The sequence below is a fragment of the Zonotrichia leucophrys genome, chromosome 2, assembly GCF_028769735.1.
Source record: "Zonotrichia leucophrys gambelii isolate GWCS_2022_RI chromosome 2, RI_Zleu_2.0, whole genome shotgun sequence".
Taxonomy (NCBI): domain Eukaryota; kingdom Metazoa; phylum Chordata; class Aves; order Passeriformes; family Passerellidae; genus Zonotrichia; species Zonotrichia leucophrys.
The window spans coordinates 26,480,397-26,503,998 of record NC_088171.1 but is presented as its reverse complement, the minus strand read 5'-3'; the positions used below and the strand labels follow the sequence as shown (position 1 = coordinate 26,503,998).

The 23,602-nt window shown below is 41.0% G+C and overlaps 1 protein-coding gene across 1 annotated transcript; it reads left to right on the top strand.

The window, feature by feature from the left end:
- Positions 1-227: 227 nt before the first annotated feature.
- On the top strand, positions 228-17,207 carry ASNS (asparagine synthetase (glutamine-hydrolyzing)). Its single transcript, XM_064704363.1, has 12 exons — positions 228-309; positions 2,013-2,295; positions 5,490-5,727; positions 6,998-7,183; positions 7,490-7,591; positions 9,625-9,752; positions 10,460-10,586; positions 11,920-12,026; positions 12,355-12,455; positions 13,897-13,978; positions 14,237-14,392; positions 15,701-17,207. Exons 2-12 carry the CDS (start codon positions 2,047-2,049, stop codon positions 15,908-15,910), a joined length of 1,686 nt encoding a protein of 561 aa, XP_064560433.1. The 5' UTR covers positions 228-309; positions 2,013-2,046; the 3' UTR covers positions 15,911-17,207.
- The last annotated feature ends 6,395 nt before the right edge of the window (positions 17,208-23,602 follow it).

Below are 23,602 nucleotides of genomic sequence, written 5' to 3'. Positions count from 1 at the left end.
GCTCGCTTTCCCCACCGCGGCCCGGGGCAGGTGCCGGTGCTCGGTCTGCAAGCTTCTGCCCCGCCGCGGGACAGCCCGGGCCCGCTGCCACGGAGATACAGGCACGGCTGCGGGTCCAGGCCGGGCCCAGGCCGTGCCCCCGCCCGCGGGCAGGGCAGGGCAGGGCATGGGGAGGCGCATGATGAAACTCCGCGGCGTGTTTCAACAGCAGCTGCCGGCGGGGCGGAGCCGCGGCCGGCCGGGGCCGCCTCCTCCGTCCCCCGGCGCGGCGCGGACGGCGGCTCTGCGTGCGCCGGCGGTCAGCACCGGGTAAGGCAGCAGGGCAGGAGCGGCCGGGGCTGCGACGGGAAGGGCCGGCCGGAGGGGCTGCCGGCCGGGCAGCTGCCGCGGTACTCGGCCTCCTGCCGTGGTACTCGGCCTCTCGCCGCCGGCTGGCAGGGAGCGGCGGGCCCGGGGGGATGCGCGGCAGCCGCCGGAGGAAGGGGCGGCCGCGTGGAAGGGCCCGGGGGGAGCGGGTGCGCGCGGGGGGAGCCTGCCCCGGGTGCCCGCGGTCGCCCAGAGACCACGGGTGACCAGAAGGACGCGCCAGATGGTGGGAAAGCGCCGCTCCATGTGCTGCGGCTGAGGTCCGCAGCGCCATCGCATGTCCAGATGGGGCAGATGTGGAGGGCGAGCAATGTTGTTGCTGTGCCGTGCTCCCCTTGGCACGCTTTTGCATCCCCTGTGCCCCCGGAGCTGCGGGCTGTGTGTGGCTCTCTGAGCCGCAGCCCTCAGGCCGCGTTGGGCTGATGTCTCCAGCGACATCACTTGATCGGGAGGGCCCAGCTGGGGCACACGTGCTCTGTTGGAGTTCGGGCTCGGGGAGCTGCAAGGCCCGTGTGTGTGTGTGTGTGTCTGTGTCTGTGTGTCTGTCTGTCTGTGTCTGTGTGTCTGCGGGCACACCGGGGCTGCGGCGGGCCGGGGGAGCTCGGGGCTGCAGCAGCCCCGCTCCCGGCGCACCTCTGCCGTCTGGGCCTGCCACGCTGCCGATGGGGAACTCCAGTTTAAACCTGTTCTCCTTCGAAACAGTTCCCCCTTGTCCTGTCACTACATGTCTTGCTCAAGAGCCTCCTTTTTTGTTACAAACCCCCCTTGAATGTAAAGGTGATAAACTGAAAGGATGTTTAATGTTTCTGCTCAGATGATGTTATTTCAAAATTTCATACTCTATGACCAGTAATGATTTGTTCTATTTGTGCTCTATAAATAAAAAAATCATAGGCAGTTTTGCTGTATCTAAAGGTAAAACTTAAACCTAATTCCTTGCTGGCTAAAATTTGCTTATCATACTTTGAGCAGGTTTTACTTCATGTTAGTCAAGTCTGCTATTCTTTTTATCAGGCCTCTCAGCATTTAAGTGACTGATAGCCTACATCGGTTATCTGTGGTGTTTAGCTGTGTGGTGGGTTGACCTTGGCTGGATGTCAGGTGCTCACCAAGGCACTCTTATCACTCCCCTCTTCAGCAGGATGGAATGAGGGGCAAGAAAATATGATGAAAAATAAGAAACCTTATGGGTTGAGATAAAGGCAGTTTACTTTTAAGGAAAAGTGAAGATCATACACAAGCAAAAGGGAAAACCAAAGATTTTATTTTCTCATTCCCATCAGCATGCGATGTCCAGCCGCTTCCTGGGAAGCAGGGCTTCAGCACACAGAGTAGTTGCTCTGCCTTTGTGCTCCTTTCCCTTAAATCTTTTATCTGGGTGGACATCAGATATGGAATATCCCTTTGGATAGTTTAGGTCAGCTGTCCTGGCTACGTTGCCTTCCAAGATCTTTCCTTCTCCCAGCCCTCTGGTAAGGGGGAAATATTGGCTTGCATTCATGCTGTGTGAGCCCTGGTGAGCAGTAGCTAAAACTGCTGTGATACCAGCACCGAACACAGCACTCTGAGGGCAGAATGAACTCTCTCAGCCAGACCAGGACAAAGCGTCAGCTCCTGCTTACAGTGTTCATGTCTCTGTTGAGCAGGTTCTCCACGTGCGGGTGGAACAGGAGCCTCACCATGTGTGGGATCTGGGCCCTGTTTGGCAGCGATGAGTGCCTTTCTGTGCAGTGTCTCAGTGCCATGAAGATAGCACACAGAGGTCCTGATGCGTTTCGTTTTGAGAACGTCAATGGTTTCACCAACTGCTGCTTTGGCTTCCACCGGCTGGCAGTTGTGGATCAGTTATATGGGATGCAGCCTATCCGGGTGAAGAAATTCCCATACCTGTGGCTGTGTTACAATGGAGAAATCTACAATTTCAAACAGGTAAGTGTTGTATATGCGGTAAGGCAATTTTTAAAAATTTTATTTCTTTTTTTTTTATTTCAAGACTAGTGGATATTCAAACATCTTTAAAATGTGTTGGACTAGAATATCAGAAAAGAAATGGGAACATTAGCAAAGAGCTAGTATTAAAAAGGAAGTGAGTTATCTCAATGAGCTGTGAATCTGGTATTTTGTTTCGCAACATACATAATCTTTAATACTGAAAAAATCAATTTTTAATTAACAATAAATACTTACATCTTCAGTTTTGTTCTGTTGAAAGTTAAGACACATTCTTCATTATCTCTTGGGGAGAGGAATTTCAAGCCTCTCCCTCCCCTTCTTCCCTCTTCATAATGCAAATGCTTTTAGTCTGTCCTGCTCTTCAATTGTTTTGGGTCGCCATTCTCCCAAGTTGTTGGGTGTTGCATTTTTGTTATTGCCTCTCAGTTTAGATGGGATATGTCACTTAAGATATAATGATGCATAGTATGCATGCTTACATATTTATATAAAAGCAATAAGCCTTGGAGAGGTGTTTCCAGTATGCCACAGAAGTCCTTAGGTGTCTGCAGCAGAAGTCAGATTTTGTGTGCGGTTTTTGAGACCCACCTAAGTCTCTTAGGCACAAAACAAGTAGCAACTCTTACATAGTTCCTAAAGGTGCTGAATGTCTCTGATGGATGTGATGCTGCTGCTAAACACTGTCAGTGTTCCTCAGTCCCTGTGCTGAGATGTCCATGCTGCCTGCTATTGGCAAGATGACTCAGATCTTCTAAATTTGATGTAAAAAGCAGCTTAAAACTGTGTTTCATTCTGAATCACGCTGAATCAATGTGTAAAATGTGTCCCATACTAAGTGTGGTAGCATCAGAAACGTTTGAATAATCAGAGATATTGTAGTACTTCTAATGCTAATTTTATAGCATTTCTGATGTCGCATTTTTTTAAGTCAGGTCAGGCTGCTGTCAGTCACATCAGTGACATCAGTAATGTCATTGGGAATTTGACTGAATAACCAGGAGATTTCAATTTTTTTCTCAGTCTTCAAGTATCTGGCTGTTTGAAGGGTGAGACTTTGTCCTGCAGTACATGTGAAATCTACTGTACCAACAGTCTGTATGACTTGCAGTGTTTTGCACTGTGGCTTTTCTGCCTTTCAAAATAGTAAGAATTTCTCTCAGTCATGCTACCCACAGTCCTGAGGGGACCCTAATTGTGCAACACTTGCATTGCCATCTACAGGAATTTGTTTGGTTGTTGTCATTACATTATGTACCCTCTTTCTTTATAATGAGATTTTTCTTTCAAGCTTGTGGCTGAAACCTACCTAAGAAAGGATCACTGGTGAAACAGGTGCCTTCCTCAGGGCAATGACTTACTTATTTTAACATTGACTCAGTCTGATCAAAGATGACCCACTGTTGCCCATAAGTAACGTTTAAAACCAAGGAACTTTAAAACATTAAAGCATTGGTTTTGTGGGGTTTTTTTGCTTGTCAGAGTTTTAGTGAAGCCCTTTCTTTCCCTCTGTTTTGTATTTATTGAAAGGACTATTAAGAGTAGCACCAGAAGAACATAAAGAATATTTGATCTGACTTAAGTCTGACAGCTAATTTCTTCCTCTGCTGTTTTATATGCACAGGCAGAGTGAAAGGAATAGTTTGAGGAATGGAGGAAGATGAGGCAGAAGGAAATTCTCTACATAAAAAAAGCTGAGGAATTGCAGTGACTGCAAAAGTAAACCAAAGTTTCTTTCCAAAGTACTTTACTGTGCAGAGATGTTGCACATGTCTATGTGTTTTGGGTTGTTCAGTGTTTTTTTTACAAAATGGCTGGCTAGTGCTTCTGAAGACCAGGGTCATGGGTTTGCAGTTTGACATCTCAGAAGTGTATCCCTGAAAACTTGCCTTAATGTGAATTGCTTCAGACTGCATTGTCAGTCTCATTGCCTAAGAGATGATCCTGGGTAAATTTTTTGTTGTGGGTTGCCCCTGGCTGGATGCCAGGCACCCACCAAAGCTTCCCTCCAAAAAGTGGACAGGAGAGAGAAAACACAACTAAAGCTTCATGAGCTAAGGGCTGGGAGAGATCACTCACCAAATACAGTCATGGGTAAAACTGACTGAACTTATAGAAATTAGATTAAATTTATTGCCAACAAAATCAGAGCAGGATAATGAGAAGTAAAATTTGCCTTGAAAAAAGAAACCTTCCCTCTACCGCTTCCTCCTTCCCAAGCTCTATTATCTCCTCCCCAGTAGGGAAATGGGAAATGGGGGTTATGGTCAGTTTATCACGTGGTGTTCCTGCCACTGCTGAAGGAGATTTCTTCCTCTGCTCCACTGTGGGGTCCGTCCCATGGAAGACAGTCCTCCACAAACTTCTGCAGCACGAGTCTGTCCCACAGGAACGGTTCTCCACAGACTGCTCCAGGGTGGGTCCCTCTGCCACAGGGTGCTCCAGGATGGGTCCCTCACAGGGTCACAAGTCCTCCCAGGAGTCCTGCTCCAGCATGGGCTCCTCTCTGCACAGATCTGCAGGTCCCTGCCAGGAGCCTGCTCCAGCATGGGTCTCCCATGGGTTCACAGCCTCCTGTTAGGCATCCACCTGCTCCAGCATGGAGCTCCTCCATGGGCTGTGGGTGGATCTCTGCATGCCCATGCTTCAAGGTCTGTGGGATGCAGCTGCTTCACCATGGGCTGCAGGGGAATCCAGCTCTGGCACCTGGAGCACCTCCTGCCCCTCCTTCTCCACAGGCCTTGGTGTCTGCAGGGCTCTTCCTCTCCTTACAGTCTCACATCCCTCTTCTCTGGCTGCAATGACATCTGCACAGTAACTATTCCTTATTCTTGAATATATTACCACAGAGGCATTACTGTGATTATTGTGATACTCAGCCTTGGCCAGCGACAAGTCCATCCTGCAGCCACCTGACTTTGGCTCTGCCAGATGTGGGGAAATCTGGCAATGTCTCACAGCAGCCACCCTTGTTGTCCCTCCGCTACCAAAGCCAAGCCGTGCAAACCCAGTACAACTTTGAACACAAAAGTATCATTTCCTTCTTTGGCAGAAATATTTATATAACTTTAAAACTGTGATTTTACTTGGAAGATTATTGTTATGGGACAATTACTAAGGAGCCAGTGTTTGCAAATGTTTATTTATGTTTTTATTTATTTTTTTTTTTTTAGCTGCAGAAGCAGTTTGGATTTGACTATCAAACATTAGTGGATGGTGAGGTTATCCTTCATCTATACAACAGAGGAGGCATAGAACAAACAGCATCCATGCTAGATGGTGTATTTGCTTTCATTCTTCTGGACACTGCAAACAGAAAAGTGTTTCTGGCAAGAGATACCTATGGAGTCAGACCACTGTTTAAGGTGCTGACTGATGATGGATTTTTGGGTGTCTGTTCTGAGGCAAAAGGTAAAGCCAATTGTGTTTAGTGCCTAAATAATCTTAGGTATTTCTGTTGGAGACAAACTTCTTTGTTGGGCTTTTCTTCTTAGTGTGAAGAGAAAATGAACAGTAAGTTCAGTAATAGATCAGCTATATTTAGTAATGTAAGAACTCCACATCATTAAAATAAAAACATCCTAGATGTTTAATTGTCCTTAATATCTCTAAAATAACTTGCTTATTTAACTAGAATTTTTGTGTTCTGAAGTCTTATTAGTATTGAACTCAAGATGTTTTATGTTCGGCCACAGTTAAATATAGTCTATTGACTTAGACTAGACTTATGCTACAATAAATAATATTAGACTTTGGTCTTGGTGTTATGAAGTGAGCTAGGTAATTATACCACAAGAACTGCTAATCTGCAAAGGCCAGGAATTTAGAAACCCTACTGAAATTGCCTGAAATGCACTTTGGCTAAAATTGACTTTCATTATTATTTCTGTCCCATATGTTGTATATCTGTTTTATTATCAGGCTCCAATGTAGGTTGACTCTTCTGATAGTACTGTGTAGTAGTACTAAGAGCTGCACCATTTCTGTTGCTTATGAAGAGAGAAGGGAAGTGAATGTTTTGGAGACTGTGTCCTATAACAATCACAGTAAATTACCAGTCTCTCTCTAACAGCAACTCGGTGTCCCTTTTGAGGATGTCCTCAAAACATCCTCTTTCACAGGGGGAATGGAAATGAGGTTTGGCTGTAAGTGTTACACCTTGGCAGTGGAGTAAATCAGTCTAGAACCAATGAGTTTTGAAATCACTAAATATATGTCAATTAAGCAATTACTGCAGTGATGTTGTTTTATTGCAAACCCCTTGTTAGCTTGAGTATACTTAATTTTAAACACAAAATAAGTTAATAATTGTCATTCAAATTCTCCTAAACATATTATACTTTGACCTGGCCATAATGTAGTCAGTTAGAAATGTGCTTTTCCTAGTCCTCACAGGGATAAATTGCTACTTGCCAATTAGTAAAACTTGCTGCTTTGCTTTCTCTGCTATCTGCCTCAGCTTGAGATGGCTCAGATCTATGTGTACAGCCTGCCAGAAGCAGAATCAGGCTCTGGCCAGGACTGATGGTGACTCAGTAGGATATTTTTTTTAATACCAGATTTAGGATCCAGAGAAAATATTTGTATATAGTTTTAGTAGAGTGGGTGTTGAGTGAGGGATAGCTTAACCATTTTAAGTCAAGAACTCTGACATTTTTCTTTTTTCCCATTTTATGTGTAGGACTTATCAACTTAAAGCATTCAACATCCTTATGTTCTAAAGTGGAGCCGTTTCTTCCGGGTCATTATGAAGTGTTGGACTTAAAGCCCTCTGGCAAGGTTGCCTCAGTGGAATTAGTAAAATTTCATAGCTGTAAAGATGAACCACTCCATGTTGCATGTGATACAGTGGAAGCTCTGCCTTCAGGTAGTACAGCAAAGATTTTGCTACTTACTCTGATTTAAAAGTGAAAAAAACCATTATCTTTGAATATAAAATTTGTATTGATTGGTTTTAAAAAGTACCATTTAAGAAAAAAAAAGCAACCTGTAATAACCTTTAAAATGTAGGGACGTTAGAATTGTTTTTTTAGGCAGTCATATACGAAGAGTGTCCTTGTTATCAAAGGAGATTCAGACATATATCTTTGTTTCCTAATTAGCATCATCCAGCAAAGTCTAAGTAACACTTTTTGGAGATTTTTTACCCTTCTCTTTTCTTTTTTCTGAGCAGGTTTTGACATTGACACAGTAAAAAGCAACATCCGTATTCTCTTTGAAAATGCTGTTAGAAAACGTTTGATGGCTCACAGAAGGATTGGTTGTCTTCTGTCAGGTAAGGAACAAGAACCACAGTGATTCTGTACCACCTTCTCTCTCTTTTGCCCATCCTCTAGTAGTTAAAGGAAAGTATATAGGCTGTTCTGCTGCAGTGTACCTGGAGTGATCTGAATCTTCATTTGCTTTTTAGAATAGGCAACAGAGAACTTCTTAGTTTGGAATAAAGTTTTCCAGTTTACAAGTATCTTGAAAATCTAATGTTTTTAAAGTTTACTCTGGGGTGGGATCTTGGCTTATTGAGACACTGAGCATTTTTAAATAAGAAAAATAAATACAGTATTCCTGTTGAAAATCACTCTATATTATTAAATACATGAGATTTATGATTAGGTTGGTCTAAAAAGAAAATTTAATTATTACATTCACTTTGTGGAGATTGAACCTAGAATAAAGCCTTGGCATGTTTCAGAAGCAGGAGAGTTATTACCTGCCAACTGTACTTTAGTCTCCATCCTAAACTTCCTTAATTTACCATATTACAGGAGACCATCTGGACCAAAATTATTTGCTACACTCTTTTGCAGATAAGGTAACAGCTTGTGGAACAGGAAGTTGTTCACTCACATAGCTGATCACTATTGTGATCTGATGGTTCAGTGTTACAGGGGTACTCTATAGAGATAAGGCTCTGTAACCATGGGTCTGACACGTTATTTCCTGTGTTTGTATGGCACTTGGTACTTGTGGTTAGAGTTCTGGAATGCTTTTCATGCATTCACTTTAATTAAAACAGTAATTAAACTCATTTGTCATGAATCCTATTAAATGTGCATCTGAATGAGAGAGAACTGACCAGGAGATACTGCTGGACCATTTCTTTGCTATGCAATCATAAAATGTAGGAAGAAGGTAAATTAAACTGGAAAATATATGAGTTGGAAGATCTCAGTTTCAGTAAAAAAGCTTGTTTAAACCCCAAATTTCAAATATCAAATTAGAAGGCAGTCAGCAGCTCCTCAGATGTACATGCAGGAAGCAAAACTACGTGTCTGTGCTGATATAAATAATACCAGAGTATCTCAGTGCTTCACAATTTTGTGTATGCTTGGAACATCACAGAGAATTGCTTTTGTTTCTAATCACAGAGGGAATTCTTCAGTGTCACAGTGGAAAACCTGGGTTTTTATTTTCCTTATTTCCGCATCCTGAGCGCTCTGTTTTCTGTGCTCTCCTTTTCTCGGAATTTGTATGTAATTTCGAGAGAAATATTTTTTTTAGATAGCATGTCCACAAAGGGGATCAGGGTAGGAATTTATGCTGATGCACTGTACTTAGCTGAAAAAACACATGCAAACTATAGAAAACAAAGAGAAAAGGGTTTTGCCTCATGCTTGTCAGAACTGCAGGTAGATGTAGGCAAACAGGTACTGTGTTCTCTCAGTGCTCTGTAGGAGAGCAGCAAGTAGAACTAGGTAAGGATTAGCAGAAATAGTTCATGATAATTAGAAAGTGGATCCTTAGAGTGCATTTAGGCAGCTTATGCGTGTCTTGGTTTTATTTTCTCCTTGTTATCCAAACTATTCAAATCCTTTCACTCCCCTCTAGAAAGAAAAGGAGAAAAAAAAAGAATGAAGAGGAGTGGAACCCTTACTCTAAGCATTCTGTTATTTTGCTTACAACAAACAAAAAAAATTCTATAGTCCTTTCAGTTGACTGTCAAATGTGTAGGTAAAAGGAAGATAGGGAGTGGTTTTAAAACAGAGACTATAAATCCCATTTTAGTAGAGCTGAGAAGGGGCATATTCTCTAGTAGTACAATGTGTTCAGTATACTTTGTGTTTATCTTTAATAAGGAGTTCCACTGATGTTTCTGACACCAAAAGTACTGATAACTGTTACTGACAATGTTCCACTAAAATTGCCTGATTCTTTTATTAATAGAGGTAAATGTGCACTTGTATGAGAAGTACCTTGTACTCACACAGCTTAAAAATGAAGCCCACTCATAGGATTCCAGGATCTAGATTCCTTAAGGGGGAAGCAAAACATCATTCATAAACCTAATCAGATGATTTGTTTTGTTGGCAGGGGGCTTAGATTCCAGCTTGGTCGCAGCTGTTCTTCTGAAACTGATGAAAGAAATCAACATCAATTATCCATTACAAACCTTTGCAATTGGAATGGAAAACAGTCCTGACTTACTCGCTGCCAGAAAGGTATCTTAAACATTGCTTTCAGTTTGTTCTGAGCTACTGAATGCTAAACAGTGTATATTAATGGTGCTAACTTCATGGTACGGCATTAATAATAACACTGAAAATTCATTTATTGCTATGATGTAAATCAGTTTGCAGTAAATCATTTAGTGCAAAAGGGACGTGAAACCTTACCTGTTTTCTCTTGCATTTGAAAAACTTTCATGACAGTCCCCTTGCGTTGTTGTCAAAAGGATAGTACTTTGGACTTGTCTCAGTTCTGCCTCTGGGTTTCAGGGTAGGTCTCCCTGTTGTGCTTCCCGTGCTAAGGCATTTATATATACGTTAAGTATTGTAAGTTAATTATTACAAACCGTTTGGCATCTGGGGTACTCTGCAGGCTTTCCTCACTTTTGTGATGCTGGGCAGATATCTGGAATATTTAGAGCCTCTACAGATTCTTTTAACATTTTAGGCAAGCAGCTGGATGGTCTGTTGCAATCATGATTGAAACACTGTAATTAACAAGACTGTGTTCCCTCTGGTGAACATACCACTGCAAGTCAGAGGTCTGCAAAGTAATATCTTTTCTTGGCCTAATGTCATAATTTTCATTGTAGTAGAAGAGAGCTGGTGCTTTCACTGAATGTGTTTGCTCTAAACACAGTGTATGTCTAGAAAATGTTTTAGTTGAAAAGTGATACATTATTTTGACCTTTTGCAAACAGGTGGCAGCACATATAGGCAGTGAACATCATGAAGTAATACTTAATACTGAAGAGGGGATTCAGGCAATAGAGGAGGTTATCTTCTCCTTGGAAACCTATGATATAACAACAATAAGAGCTTCTATTGGTGAGATATTTTTAATGGCAATCTTTGGTTTGTATCACCCAAATAAAATCTTATGCAAACTTACATGGTTACATTAAGGGATCTGTTAGATCCCTTAGCTGGCACAGAATCTGGGGATTAGGACTCCAAAGTTCTGGTACCCAGAGTTATCTGTGTTGCCACACTGAGGCAAAAGCAGTTATTTACAAATCCCTGACTCACAAAGCAACTGTCAAGGACTGTTTTTGAAGCTTTGAGATGAAAAGCAATAGTTGCATGAAGAAGAAATGTTAGATCTGCAGGCCTAAGTTTTCTGCTCTAGTAAGTATGTACCTTGAAGGAAGGGGGAAATTGACAGTTTTTCTGAGGTACTGACAGCAAATCACAGTTACCCTTTCCTTGCATAATTTTGATACTAATGTGTAGTATTTATTATTGCCCTTTGGTAACACAGGTTCTTATAATGTATGCTTGATTCTGAGAAGTGAAGGGAGTCTGCAGCAGCTTCTAACAGAGCACTGCTAGCCTGATAAGAGACGAGAACCCTTAATCCAGTGGGACCTTTTGTGTAATGCAAGCTACAGCATTTTACCCAGTTAATCTTGTGTCATCATAGAAGAATTTTGAAGCCAAATAGGCAGCACAGTTTTCGAAACTGAACTCTCTGGGTGGAATTTCCTCCAAGAAGATGGGATTTAGCATTGTGAAATACTGAATGCATTTCTTTAAAAATTTAAGCATTTTACTAAAACTTTTTTTCTGTCATTTTTTCTTTGAGATTTGCTGCTTAATATAATAATTAACTGGATCCTTTTCTTTAGATTTGTAATACTTTCATTATAAAAGTGTCCCGTTCAGAAGGATGCATTGAGTGGAAGGCATAATTCTGTTTTTTAAAAAATTCCTTACAAAAGAAGTTGAAAAAAGGGCTTCATCCAGTTCTGCTCAGAGTGGTGGAGAGTTAAACAGCAACTTTTGCTCTTCCCCAAGGCTAGAGGGTTTCTTCAGCACTGTGCTGGAATTAATCATGCACTTAATTTCAAATGGAGCTAGAACATCTCCTCTCTATGTTCCCATGGGAATCCTCTGGTGTTCCCAGGATCACAAGTAGACACATCTTTCTGATATTTTGAGGGCCAAGTGTAAATACACAGTTTAGATGTATTTGCAGCACCAGCTTGGTGTGGCTGTTGGTGGTTTGAGTAACAATGAGATGCTACTTTACATCATTTTTTTGCTACAGAAGGAAGTAGTTTAGGAGACGAATTTCTAAAATGCTAAATTTTAAACTACTAGCTGCATATAGCACCATGTATGTAGATGTACTTTAATAACTTTATACTTTTTTTTGAAGGTATGTATCTTGTCTCCAAATATATTCGGAAGAAAACAGACAGTGTGGTCATTTTTTCAGGAGAAGGATCAGATGAGCTGACACAAGGATATATATATTTCCATAAGGTAAATATATTCACTATACAGAATGCCCTTGAGTTATCTGCTTGTTCTGCCTTTCAGCAGAACATCTGTGATACCTCAAGGTGTGATGTTTGAGACTTGTGATAATTGAGATTTGTGGAGTTTTTCTTCTGGGGTGGCATAAAATCCAAGGAATTTAATCACCTAAAAATAGCTGTCTTAATCTTCAGTAGTTCCTGAGACTGTTATTTCTTGTCTGTAGTTTTTACTGGTTTGGTGATTACTGCAATTCAAACGCAGGACAGCCAGCAATGGTTGCCTCAGTGCAGCTGTGTTCCACCTGTGTGCTCCATGCTGTGTTTGTTTTCAGGCACCATCTCCTGAGGAAGGTGCAGAAGAGAGTGAGAGGCTTCTGAAGGAGCTCTACCTGTTTGATGTCCTTCGTGCAGACAGAACTACTGCAGCACATGGGTAAAATGTATTCCCTTGGATGCTGAGCACTCATAACTTAAAAGCAAAAGAAGATTAGGCAGGAGAAGACTGCTGAGGATTTGTATGCCAACATGAAGTTGTAGGCTTAAGGAATTTGAGCAACAGTAAAGCACACTGCCAAATTTAATCTCATCTGTGACTATAGGGCTCACTGTATTGCCAGCTGAAATATTTTTTGTCTAGGACTGTACTGGTCTTTACAGAAGCAGTGAGTTAGAAATACAAATATTCAGAGTTAAGGAGTTAAACTTGTATTTGATTTTGGGGTAAAGAGAAATCTTGAATCTGATGATTGTCAGAACTAAAACAACATACTGAAAAAGTATATGCATTAGGTAGCTGTCTGTAATAAAGAGATGTTAGGGTACAATCTGTGTAACTGAGACCTTGAAGAATCTCCAAATTGAGTGCTGTAGAAAATAGTATTGTTATACTAAACAGAAGCATTTTACTAAAAGAAATACATTAATTAAACTGAGAACAATGTTGGAAAGCTATCTGTAGGTAAGAAAAAATGGTATCTTTGGCAAAGCAAACAACTTATTTGTTGGGAGGCTTTTGTTGTATATTGATCCTGCCACAAAATTACTTGCTCAGCTTGTTACAATTTTCTTATGTGTCTCTTTACTAGTGCAGGAGACCTGTTCTTTTTTGGTTGTTTTTTTTTTTTTTTGTAAAGTGGGTATTACCTGAAGTAGCTGAAGCTTTTTATCAGAGTAGAAACTAAAGAGACAATGAAATTACTAGGATGCAGTATAGCATCTCCTTTCACTTGTGAAGCCGGACAGCATAATATCTCTTGAGCAGACACACCGAGAGGTATTCTTTCTGCTGAGGGTGCAGTTAGTGTCATTTTATTTGTTGCCTTCTGTGTTCTTAGAAGCTGTGGTATACAAAAGCAGGAAGGCTTTGTTTGTGTGTCTTCCACTGGTATAGGAGAGAACTTGTGTGAATGCTGTAGGGCTCCTTTTTGGTGTTTCTTGACAACACAAATAAATGTGGATTTCAGAAATGGCAGCAGAAGTCCTTGCTTGGTTCTATGATATGTTTACAAATGCTGATGCAAATCCTAGTGAGCAACTTGGTACTTCTCTGAGAGGAAGAGGGTTTTGTAGAATGTGCTTTTGCGTACATGTTGCAATGGTTTTTGCAGATCCTATAGGACTGTAGTCTGTAAATTCAGGGCATATGACATTATAAAACATCATGGTCTTTAATCTGTGTAGACCATACACCTCACTTCACAAGTTGGTGAATTAAATTCAGGTAGTTGTAAATGCACAAGTGAAATTTCTTCCAAGTAAAAGGAGAAAACCTGTCTTTATATGAAAGACAGGGAAAGCTTAGCTGCTGTGGAATTTGTAAGTAGATGACTTGTTGGATTAATTCAGTATCTTTTCTGTTTATTTCCTCTGCTTAGCCTTGAACTGAGAGTCCCATTTTTGGATCATCGGTTTACTTCTTATTATTTATCTCTGCCGGCAGAACTGCGAATCCCAAAGGTACATAAAACTAGGGTTGGATCCAAATGTAAGTTTACAAATTCACTGATACATGTTCTAAGCATGACCAGATTGCTGAGTTCGATGGTTAAGCCCTCCACCCAAAGTCAAGCATGCTCTTAAATATTTTATTGAATTGTTGGGAGCCATTTAATGATCAAAACTTTTGAGAAGAATCCATTTCATAAGTGTTTAAATCCAGATCTTTGCACTGCAGTTCCTGAGACTCATGACATTGTTTTTTTGTTCTGCAAACAGAATGGAATTGAAAAATACCTTTTGAGATTGTCCTTTGAGGATTCCAATTTACTTCCCAAAGAAATTCTTTGGAGACCCAAAGAAGCTTTCAGTGATGGTATAGCATCAGTAAAGAAATCCTGGTTTTCCATTCTTCAGGACTACATTGACCAACAGGTAGAATACCACTTTTTCCGTTCTCACTTAGGTGTATTAGATATGGTTGCCAGTGGGAGGCATCTCACAGGCTTAGTTGAGAGAATAAATCTGGATATAGCAGTTAACTTGTGCAGGAGTAAGACCAACCTTAATCAATGTTCTTCTTGATGTCTGAGTTTATTAAAGACATTTGTGGTCCTAGTTAGAAATGGTAGACCCTGCCAGAAATGACTGTATAAGGAAATGAACATCATTTAAGTGTCTGGATTGCAAATTAGATTGTATATCAACAAACACAATTTCTGGGTTACAGGCAAAGCAGCTGCTTCAGCTGAAGGCACTTGCATGAACTTACTCTGCAGCTGAGTAACAACATAATGACCTTATAATGTACTTTCTTGTTTGCGTCATTCATTTTTCAAAGCCATCCCTAGCTAAGCCTTTTTGCTTTTTAAAGCCTCTGTTTGCATTGTTAACCAGTTAAGACTTACAGCATTTTGACTCTGTACAAAGGATAATCCTCTCTGGAGTGCAGAGGTAGTTTAACCATGGAGAGGAAGGAAGAAGACTATCTTTACACCAGAGCCCTGTTAAATGGAAATACATGTGGTCAAGCCTGTGGATGGGAGCTTCTGTCCTACCACCAATTCTTTCTTTCCCATTTTCTTTCTCTGTTTCGTTAGGCAAGAAAGTAGTTGGGTCAGGCAGCAGTGTTCTGCTACCTTGTCTGAGCCTGTACTGCTGTAGGAGCAGCAAATCTGTTTTACAGACATGAAAATTTAAACAGCATGATGGCAGCCAAAACTGCTCTTTGAAATTGCCTCAACATGTGCAACTATTTGTCCTTCCTTTCTCAGGCAACTTAGCAACTGCAGGTGCCTTTGCCTTTGCATCCCAGGTCTTCTGTTGCTAAGAGCATGGTTATTGGTGTTGATTATAACAGCCAACTCTTCCCCAAGCTTCAAAAACAACCTAGGAAGCCACTTACATGGCAAAATGACTGGTTTAAGTTTTTGCCCTTGTTTCACAGCAAAGGAAGAGTAGGAAAGAAGTGTCTGTGATCTTGCTGACAAAAGTGGTTGTGTTCCAGAGAAATTGGCTTCACATTTCCTGCAGAGAAATACCAACAGCACTGGAAATACATTTATGTATTTGTAAAGATCAAGTGAGCTGGTGACACAGGTTTGTTTGACCTGTCAAACCTGTGTGTCTAGAATAGACTTTTTTTCCCCAAAACTGTGGATGTTTAGTGGTTGGTAAATCCTTGTACATCTTTAAAAGTTGAAGATATTTGCAGCTTAACTTGAATTTTGCTTATGTCTGTAGGTTGATGACCTTTTACTGGAAAAAGCAGCAGAGAAATATCCTTTCAATCCTCCTAAAACAAAAGAAAGTTACTACTACCGCCAGATCTTCGAGAAGCACTACCCAGGGCGGAGCAGCTGGCTGCCCCACTACTGGATGCCACGATGGGTTAAAGCTACTGATCCTTCTGCACGCACACTGAAACATTACAAGTCAGCTACCCAAGAATAGACTGTTCCAGTAATCCCCAGATAAAAGTGCTGCAAGTGTTTTGTGTGCACTGTGCTTTAAGAAAACCAAACAAATTATGCAAACCTAAAGCTTAAATCGTCTTTAAGATGTACTTTGACAATGCTATTGGAAATGAAAGCTTTCTGTTGTTAGTGTACTATTAAAAACTTATGCTGCTGTACCAAAACTTTGTAATTCATGGGAGAATACTTTCTGGACAAGGGACTACTTTGACAGCTCTGTTTTTTATGTAACCTTAATTGTATTAATTTTCCTTGAAATCATTTAATATATTTTAATGTGAGCTCTGTTTTGAGGACTTGAATCAGGCTGATGCAAACTGCTGCTGACGCTCTGAGCAAATGGGAGTTGGACTCTAGCTATCTGGTGATTTGTGTTCCTGGGACTTGGATAGTGTCTATGTTATTCTATTCTGAATATCCTTCTACACACTCCTGAAATCCTTGGTCTAGTTTTCAAGAAGTATTCAGATATTCATAGCTATGCAGAGATGCTTTCTAGAGTTTATCAAGATGGTGCTGGGTGTTAATTATATGAATGGCAATCTTATTAGTTAGTGTGAAGCTACCAGTTGGCTGATCTGTAAATATACCATCAGTTGAAAGTTATTGTGACTGGTATCAAAGAGCAGAATGGATAAGGGAAGCCAAGTCTCTGTTTCTAACTCAAGGACTTCAGTTTTTATAAATGTATTTATTATTCTTGAAAAAAAAAAAAAGATTGTTAACTGGGTGATGTGTGTCAGTCTGATAGAAACTGCATGAGTAAGTATTTTAAGAAATTTTTCATTTATTGTGAGAATTATTTCATTTATAAATGTATTCTTCATCTGTATGATGAAGAAAGGTCATCTGTATTGCTGCTGAACCACAAGTGGCCAACTGTGTGGGTGAACCAAACCTGTTAACTATAGGTTGTAGTTGGAGAAAGCATCACTGACATCAATGGGATCAGATGCCTTCCTTGGAAAAATGGGGAAAAAACTGCTTCAGAAATCACAAGAACTTCTGATACTCTACTGAAAAAACACCTGCATTTTTAGCCAGGAGAACTTCTTATTGACTACTTAGCCATGTGGGTTACTTTTGTGAAGGTAACTTAAGTATAAGGGTGGTCAAGAAATACACGTGTGCTGCAGATTGACTTGATTAGCATCGTGCTCTTTATGAAACAAGTAATAAACTCTTCTTTATTGTCCCTCTTGACTAGGAAACCAAAGCCATTTTTTATTTAAAAGATTAAATATAAGCTGTTCTGATTTAAAACCTTCACAAAATGACTGGTTGTCGGTTTGTGGCTCCACCCTAATCCTGCATTTGAGTCTCTATCCCAGAAACTTTACTGAAACCTTTTGGTGGCACCACAGCACTTGTGAACTGTCTGTAATATGTTCCTGCAGCCTTCTTTACTTAAGGGCCATGTGCTTGTCTTTTTGGATTTCTTTGAAGCAGTTAATATTTTGAGTTGAGAGGGGATGTAGAGTATGTGGTTAGGTACTGATGTGTACAGGTAAGGTTTACTACTCACTGTAGACTTCCAAGTCTGTGATAAAAAACCAGTATTTGCCTGTAGTGAAAACAGGCTCAACGTATTTTGGGATCATTGCTCAAATGCACTTTCTGCTGCAACAATGCAGCATTCAAGGAAATTCAGCTAATTTTTTTAAAAAAATCATAGTACATTGGAGATTTGTATATCAGGACAATATTCTAGACTGATGATTTAGTTATTTTAGCTTTTTGCTAATGTGGACAGGAAGAACACTGTGCTTGCTGCCTTGTCAAAGGTCTTGTGAGTGTAAAACCTGTTCATTCCTTTTCCATGTTGGAATTCTGCAGCCTTTTTGGTTTCTGTGATACTATATTTTCTCTTTTTTTCCCTTTAAAATAGAGGCCAAAAAAAGGACAAAACAAAACAAAAAAAATTTAAGACAAAAATGTGGATCCCTACTCAGAATCATTTGCTAGCTGCAGCCATGTTAGTAGTGTGTCACAGGAGGGAACAGGATGGGTGCAATGCTGTCTTGTCCAGTTTTACTCTAGCTTTCTTCTTGCTGTGGTGGCCTCTTTCTCACTCTGTTTCTTTTGGATAAAATTGATCTGCATGGTTCTGGCAGCTTGAGTGTATTGGTTTGAGTATTGTGTGAGATGGGGATGGGGAATTGAAGTTGGTGGTCCATGTGGGGGAAGCAGAGATGAGTGTTTGTTGGCTTGCAGGACTGATGACACCTGAGGGAGAATCTATAGCAAGGGTTCTTGCAAAGTGGCTAAAAAAAAGTAGGGCTTTTTTTCTGATTTGGGATGGGTTTGGTTTTGCTTTAATTCTAATCAATTCAGTTATTAAGTATGTTCTCACAATCTTTCCTCCTTTTGAGGAATGAGAAGTTAACAGTTCCAAAGAGAGGGCTGCAGAGTATGAGACCTGCCAGGTGCTGAAGGTGCTCCCCATGCCCTTCATCCCTTTAATAAAGCCTGGGTGCTGTTTTAGCCTCCTGTTGGCTGCTTGTGTGGAGCCTCCCTGGGTGTGCCAAATCCCAGTGTTCCTGACAGTGGCTCTCTAGAGAAGTTCCCCACTACAAGCCAGCATGTAAATCCATAGAGCACTTGGCAGGACTTTAGGACCCTGAGTCCATTGGTCAGAGTTTTTTGATGTGGGATGGTTTGAAATTATGTAAAATTTTTGAAACTCTGTTTAAAACCACAGTAAAGTGTAAAAGCAGCCTGTCTTAGAGTCTTGGAAGGGTGGACTTATTTTTTTTCTGATAGAGACCTAATTTTTGGCTGCCAATAACAGAACTTGTGGAAAGAGGATTTGATACAAGGTAATCCTGTGTTTGACCTGGCTATGGAACCATGTCTCCAAAGCAGAGAGCAGCTGAATTGTGAGAGAGGCTGCTTATTTCTGTAAAAATTACACTGTGTGTTCCTCAGTGCCTTTCCATGGGATAGCCAAAGCACACAAGTCACCTGCACCACGCCTTCACAGTCCCTCATTTTGGAACTTTGGGCCTTATTGCTTTTTATTTATGTATTTATATAGATATTGTGGTTGATAGAAAAGCTGCAGATAGGAAAGTCTTAGTTTTATGTAAACCTGACTCTGGATGCAGGTAATGCACAGAATTGTAATTGTATTTTTATTTTAATTTAATAATTTCAATTTCTTTTCATTTAAAGGAGTAATTTAATTTGTTTATTTAAAAAGCTTGTTCCCAGCAAAGGGACAAAGAAGAATGAGGCAGAGAGGTGGTCTTTGCTGCTGTGCTTCTCTGCAAGTTGGTAGGGGTAGTAGCTAGGAGAGGTGGTACATTAACAGCTGCTTTCCAAGACCTGCTTGTGGTATTTCTCCCCTCTCTGTAGTGCCACTTTTTGTTGCTGGAAACTTTTTCAATAGGAAAAAACGAGCTGGGCAACCAGTTTTTTCCAGCACTATGCTCAGGTTTGGATCTTTCCATCACTCTATGAGCAGCAACAGAGGATGTTGTCTCCCCTGGAGCCCTCCCGCCTTTGCGTTTCTGCCATGCAAGCCAGTGGGGGCTGGCTGAGCCCCTTGTCTGTGTCCCGGGAAGCCAAGAGGCAGCCGCGTTCCCCCAGCATGACACAAAGAGTCTGTCAAAACTTGAATTCGGGTCGGGAGATTGCTTCCGGGACGATTTCCTAATTTTTAACAAAATTTTCTTTTCCTAGCCGGCAGATGGCAGCCGCCAGTCAGCGCGTCCGTGCGGATGAGCTCCTCATCCCTGGGGAAGATGTGCTCCTTCTGCTCTCTTTCTGCTTTTAGTATCTCCCTTACCAACGACTGGCACTGGGATTTGTGCGTGAGCCTCCTGGAATTTAAGAAGTACTTGATTAGAATAAGGATAAAGCCACGCATAAAATAAAATGCTTTCAAATTGATCTTGCTCAAAAGATGTTGTGCAGAGCTTCTCGTGCTGGTGCTGCAGGTAAGGTGGCAGCTAAGAGTTGAATTGTGTTAGTGCTGAAGGCATTCAATACTCCATTTAGAGATAATTCAAAACTAGTTATATTAAAAATCAGTAATGTGAGTAGGAATAGGTACAAAATGTCAGTTATAGGGAAGTTAGAAGACAATACCAGTCTAGGGAATGGGCAAAGTTAATCTTACCTCTGAAGCTGTTAGGAGTTTTCATTTCTCCTTTTTCCTCCATGATTAACATAAGGATCATAAGGATTTCAGATAGTCATACAAAGAGAATATAAGATAGAATCATAGAAAAATTTGGGTTTGAAGGGACCTTAGAGATCATCTAGTTCCAACCTCCCTGCCATTGCCAGGGATACTTTTCAGCAGATCAGATTGCTCAAAGTCCCATCCAACCTGGCCTTGAACACTTCCAGGGATAGGACATCCAAGCTTCTCTGGACAACTTGTTAACAGTGTCTCACCATCCTCACAGTAAAGAATTTCTTCCTTATATCTAATCTAAATCTACTGTCTTTCAGTTTAAAGCCATTCCCCTTGTTCTATTACTAAAGATCCTTGTAAAACATCTCTCTCTTGTTGCATCCCTTGGGGTACTGGAAGGTGCTATAAGCTCTTTTTTCCAGGCTGAGCAGCCTCAACATTGTCTTCATGGGGAGGTGAAGATCATCTCCATGGCATTCTCCAGGCTTGCTCCCCCTGCTCCATGTCCTTCCCAGGCTGAGGTGGGTGCAGCAGTCCAGGGGGTTTCACCAGAGTGGAGCAGAGGGGCAGAATCCCCTCCTTTCATCTGCTGGCTGCACCTCTTTTGGTGCAGCCCAGGAAACCATCAAATTTCTGGGCTCTGAGCACACACTGCTGGCTCAAGCTTGTCCACCAGCACCCCAAGTCCTTCCTCTCAGTTCTGCTCTCAATCCATCCTCCACTCAGCCTGTCTTTATGCTTGGGCTTGCTCCCACCCAGGTGTGAGGCCCTGCTCTTGGCATGGCTGGACTCCATGAACCCACCTCTCAAGCTACTGAGAAGTTTTACAGGGGCACATCAGAAAGGCTTAGGTACTTTTTTTTTTTTCTCAAAAGCATTATTTTAAAAATACAAAGGCATTATAAAATGAAGTACATCATATACATTTGGAAAGATTTCCTGTTAAAGGGTCAATCCAGTTGGTTTGTGAACTCTGTGATGATCAATTGTGTACACCTGAACATCTAGACTTGAGGCCTGTCAGGAAAAACATCCCCCAGTGATCACAGATGGTGTAATGGCAACATGGAAACACACACAGCCTTTTGCCTTTTGCCTGCTCCAGGCAGGTTCAGAGAGAGGAGAGGTCTTCTGCCTTTTTTTGTTTTTGTGCATGTGTGTGTGGTACAGGTTGCTTAATTGATGAATTTTCATCAAGGAGAAGATAGAGTAATTGAGTGCAAAATAGTCCTTTAGAAAATGATAACATTAAGTACTTAAAATAAATTGAACTGACCTCAATTCCTAAACCATAGTCATCTTGAAGAGGCCAAGAGGAGAATCAGGTTGTTCTGGTTGCAAAAGCTGCCTCAATTTTTGCTACTATCAAGGATAGAAGTAATTGTCTATATTAATAAACTGTATTACTTAACATCTCTCACCGCTGCTCTTGAAGACTGTCTTTAACACCTGGGGCAAAATGTATATTAATACAAATTACTTTTGATTAAAACCATTATTATTTTAGCACAAAAAGGAAGGGGGTGGTAGAAAGGAACATTCTCCTTTTAAATATTTAAATACTCATTATATCAAAGTGATACAAATTACTGGCTGACTGACAACTTGCTAATAATAGCTTAAAAATGCAAATAGAGCTATTATCCCAATTGACACTAATTGGAACTCCTTTGGCAGCCTGGGAGGGCAGGACAGGAAGGTTTGATTGTTTCCTCAAGCTGGAATTGGGCTGGTAAGGAAGTGTGGGGAAGATGTGCTGTGGATAAACAGGTTTCCATCTGCAGACATCAGAATTCATTATGCTGTATTTCAAGAAACTGCTCTGAAGTGCTGTCTTGTGCCTGTGTACAGTTTTGGTGAGGTTTGTGGTGCACTGGGTGGGTCTCATTCATGCAGGTTTTGCTGGGCTGAGTTAGCACTGTGGGAATCCAAGCTGCAAATGATCAAGTCTCACAAAACAGCTGAGATGTCTTCTGGGTGTTGTGAAAATTCACTGTTTCAAAATTCACTGAATAATATTTTTTTAAAATGCAGTCTTAGAATAACTACACTGTATGTATACATTCTTTCAGTAATTCCTGTAGATCTTCTCCAGGCCAGGTTTGCTTCCAGAGCATGTTGCTCAAATTTTATTGCTTTGGTACACAGAAACACAATGTGGCTGTTGTTGTCTGAGTGTCATAACAGTGAAAATTAAAGCATTTCTATGTGCCAAAATTGAGTATCTATGACTAAAGATGTTACTCAGCTAGATGTTTTTAATGCTAACTATTTCATGAAAATAAAATGTTGAAGGTGTATTAACATGTATTGGCACTGAGGCACTCCAGTTGTGACTGAGAATATAAGGCATGGATTTATGCAGTTCTTTACCTGCTTCACACAGTTCCACTTTCTCTTGCCTTCAGGTGATGTCTCCATTACATTTGTTTGACTCCATGATCTTAAGGGTCTTTTTCAATCTAAATGCTTCTATGATATATTGGTGCAGGTGTATCCTTTAATTCTTTTACAGCTGAAAGAGAAATGTAGGAAATGGTTTATATAGAAAAGAAAAAAAAAGAAAAGGTACTCCACTCCCCCCCCCCACCTCCCAGATATTTTCTTAGCATTTAACATTATTCTTTATAATTTGTGAAGTTTCTTTGCACTGAAGTGGCTGGTTAGGTACATGGTGTGCACTGCATTTCCAGCTCAGCCCCTGTTGTTACTTCTGGCCAAGCCCTCCCACCTTGCTGGGCTTCCTCCCTCCAGGCTTCTGGGAGAGCATGAAGCACCATGAGAGATAAAGTGTTTTGTTGTCTAACAGTCTGTTCACATTTCATTTCTTCCATATGCTGCAAGTGGGAACATTGTTTAATTTGGAGATGGATGTAGAAAACAAGAGGTGATGTTTTTTGCACACATTTTATATAACTCTTTTTAAAAAGGAGTTTCTGAGATGGCTTATTCTGACAGAAATCAGATATCTACCAGGAATGGAGAGGTGATAATTTTAAATAAATATCATAATGATTTTCACACAGCCTCTCCGGCTGACAATTGTTTCAATCTCTATCAAAATATTGAAAGAGTAATGCACAGAGTGTCTTTTTCTCTTCCGTGAAAGATGTAGGTTCAAGGATATTTGTTCACTCGCTAACACCAAAACAAAAAATTAAAAAATTGCTACTTTTTAAGTAACAATTATCTTCTGCAAAGGGAGGTGAGCTCTTTTGCAGCTAACACGAGGATGTGAGGCTGTGTCTGGCAGTGCAGGTGGCTGTTTGCTGGGGAAGGAGCCCTGTATGCTCTTGTCCTGTCACAATGAGATGTTTGTCCATGCAGTGTGTAACATCATGGCTAAGGGAACTGCTTGGGCTCATCAGAAGAGCATTTGGTCATTGCCAACCTTTGGGACTTGCTCAGTATCTCCTATGATAAAGCAGTCAGCCATCATTTAAGAGGCATAGTTTAAGGGACAGTTTGCATTTAAATATTGGCTGTTGGTAGCTCTGAAGGAGCTGTTATTGATGTACTCTGAAC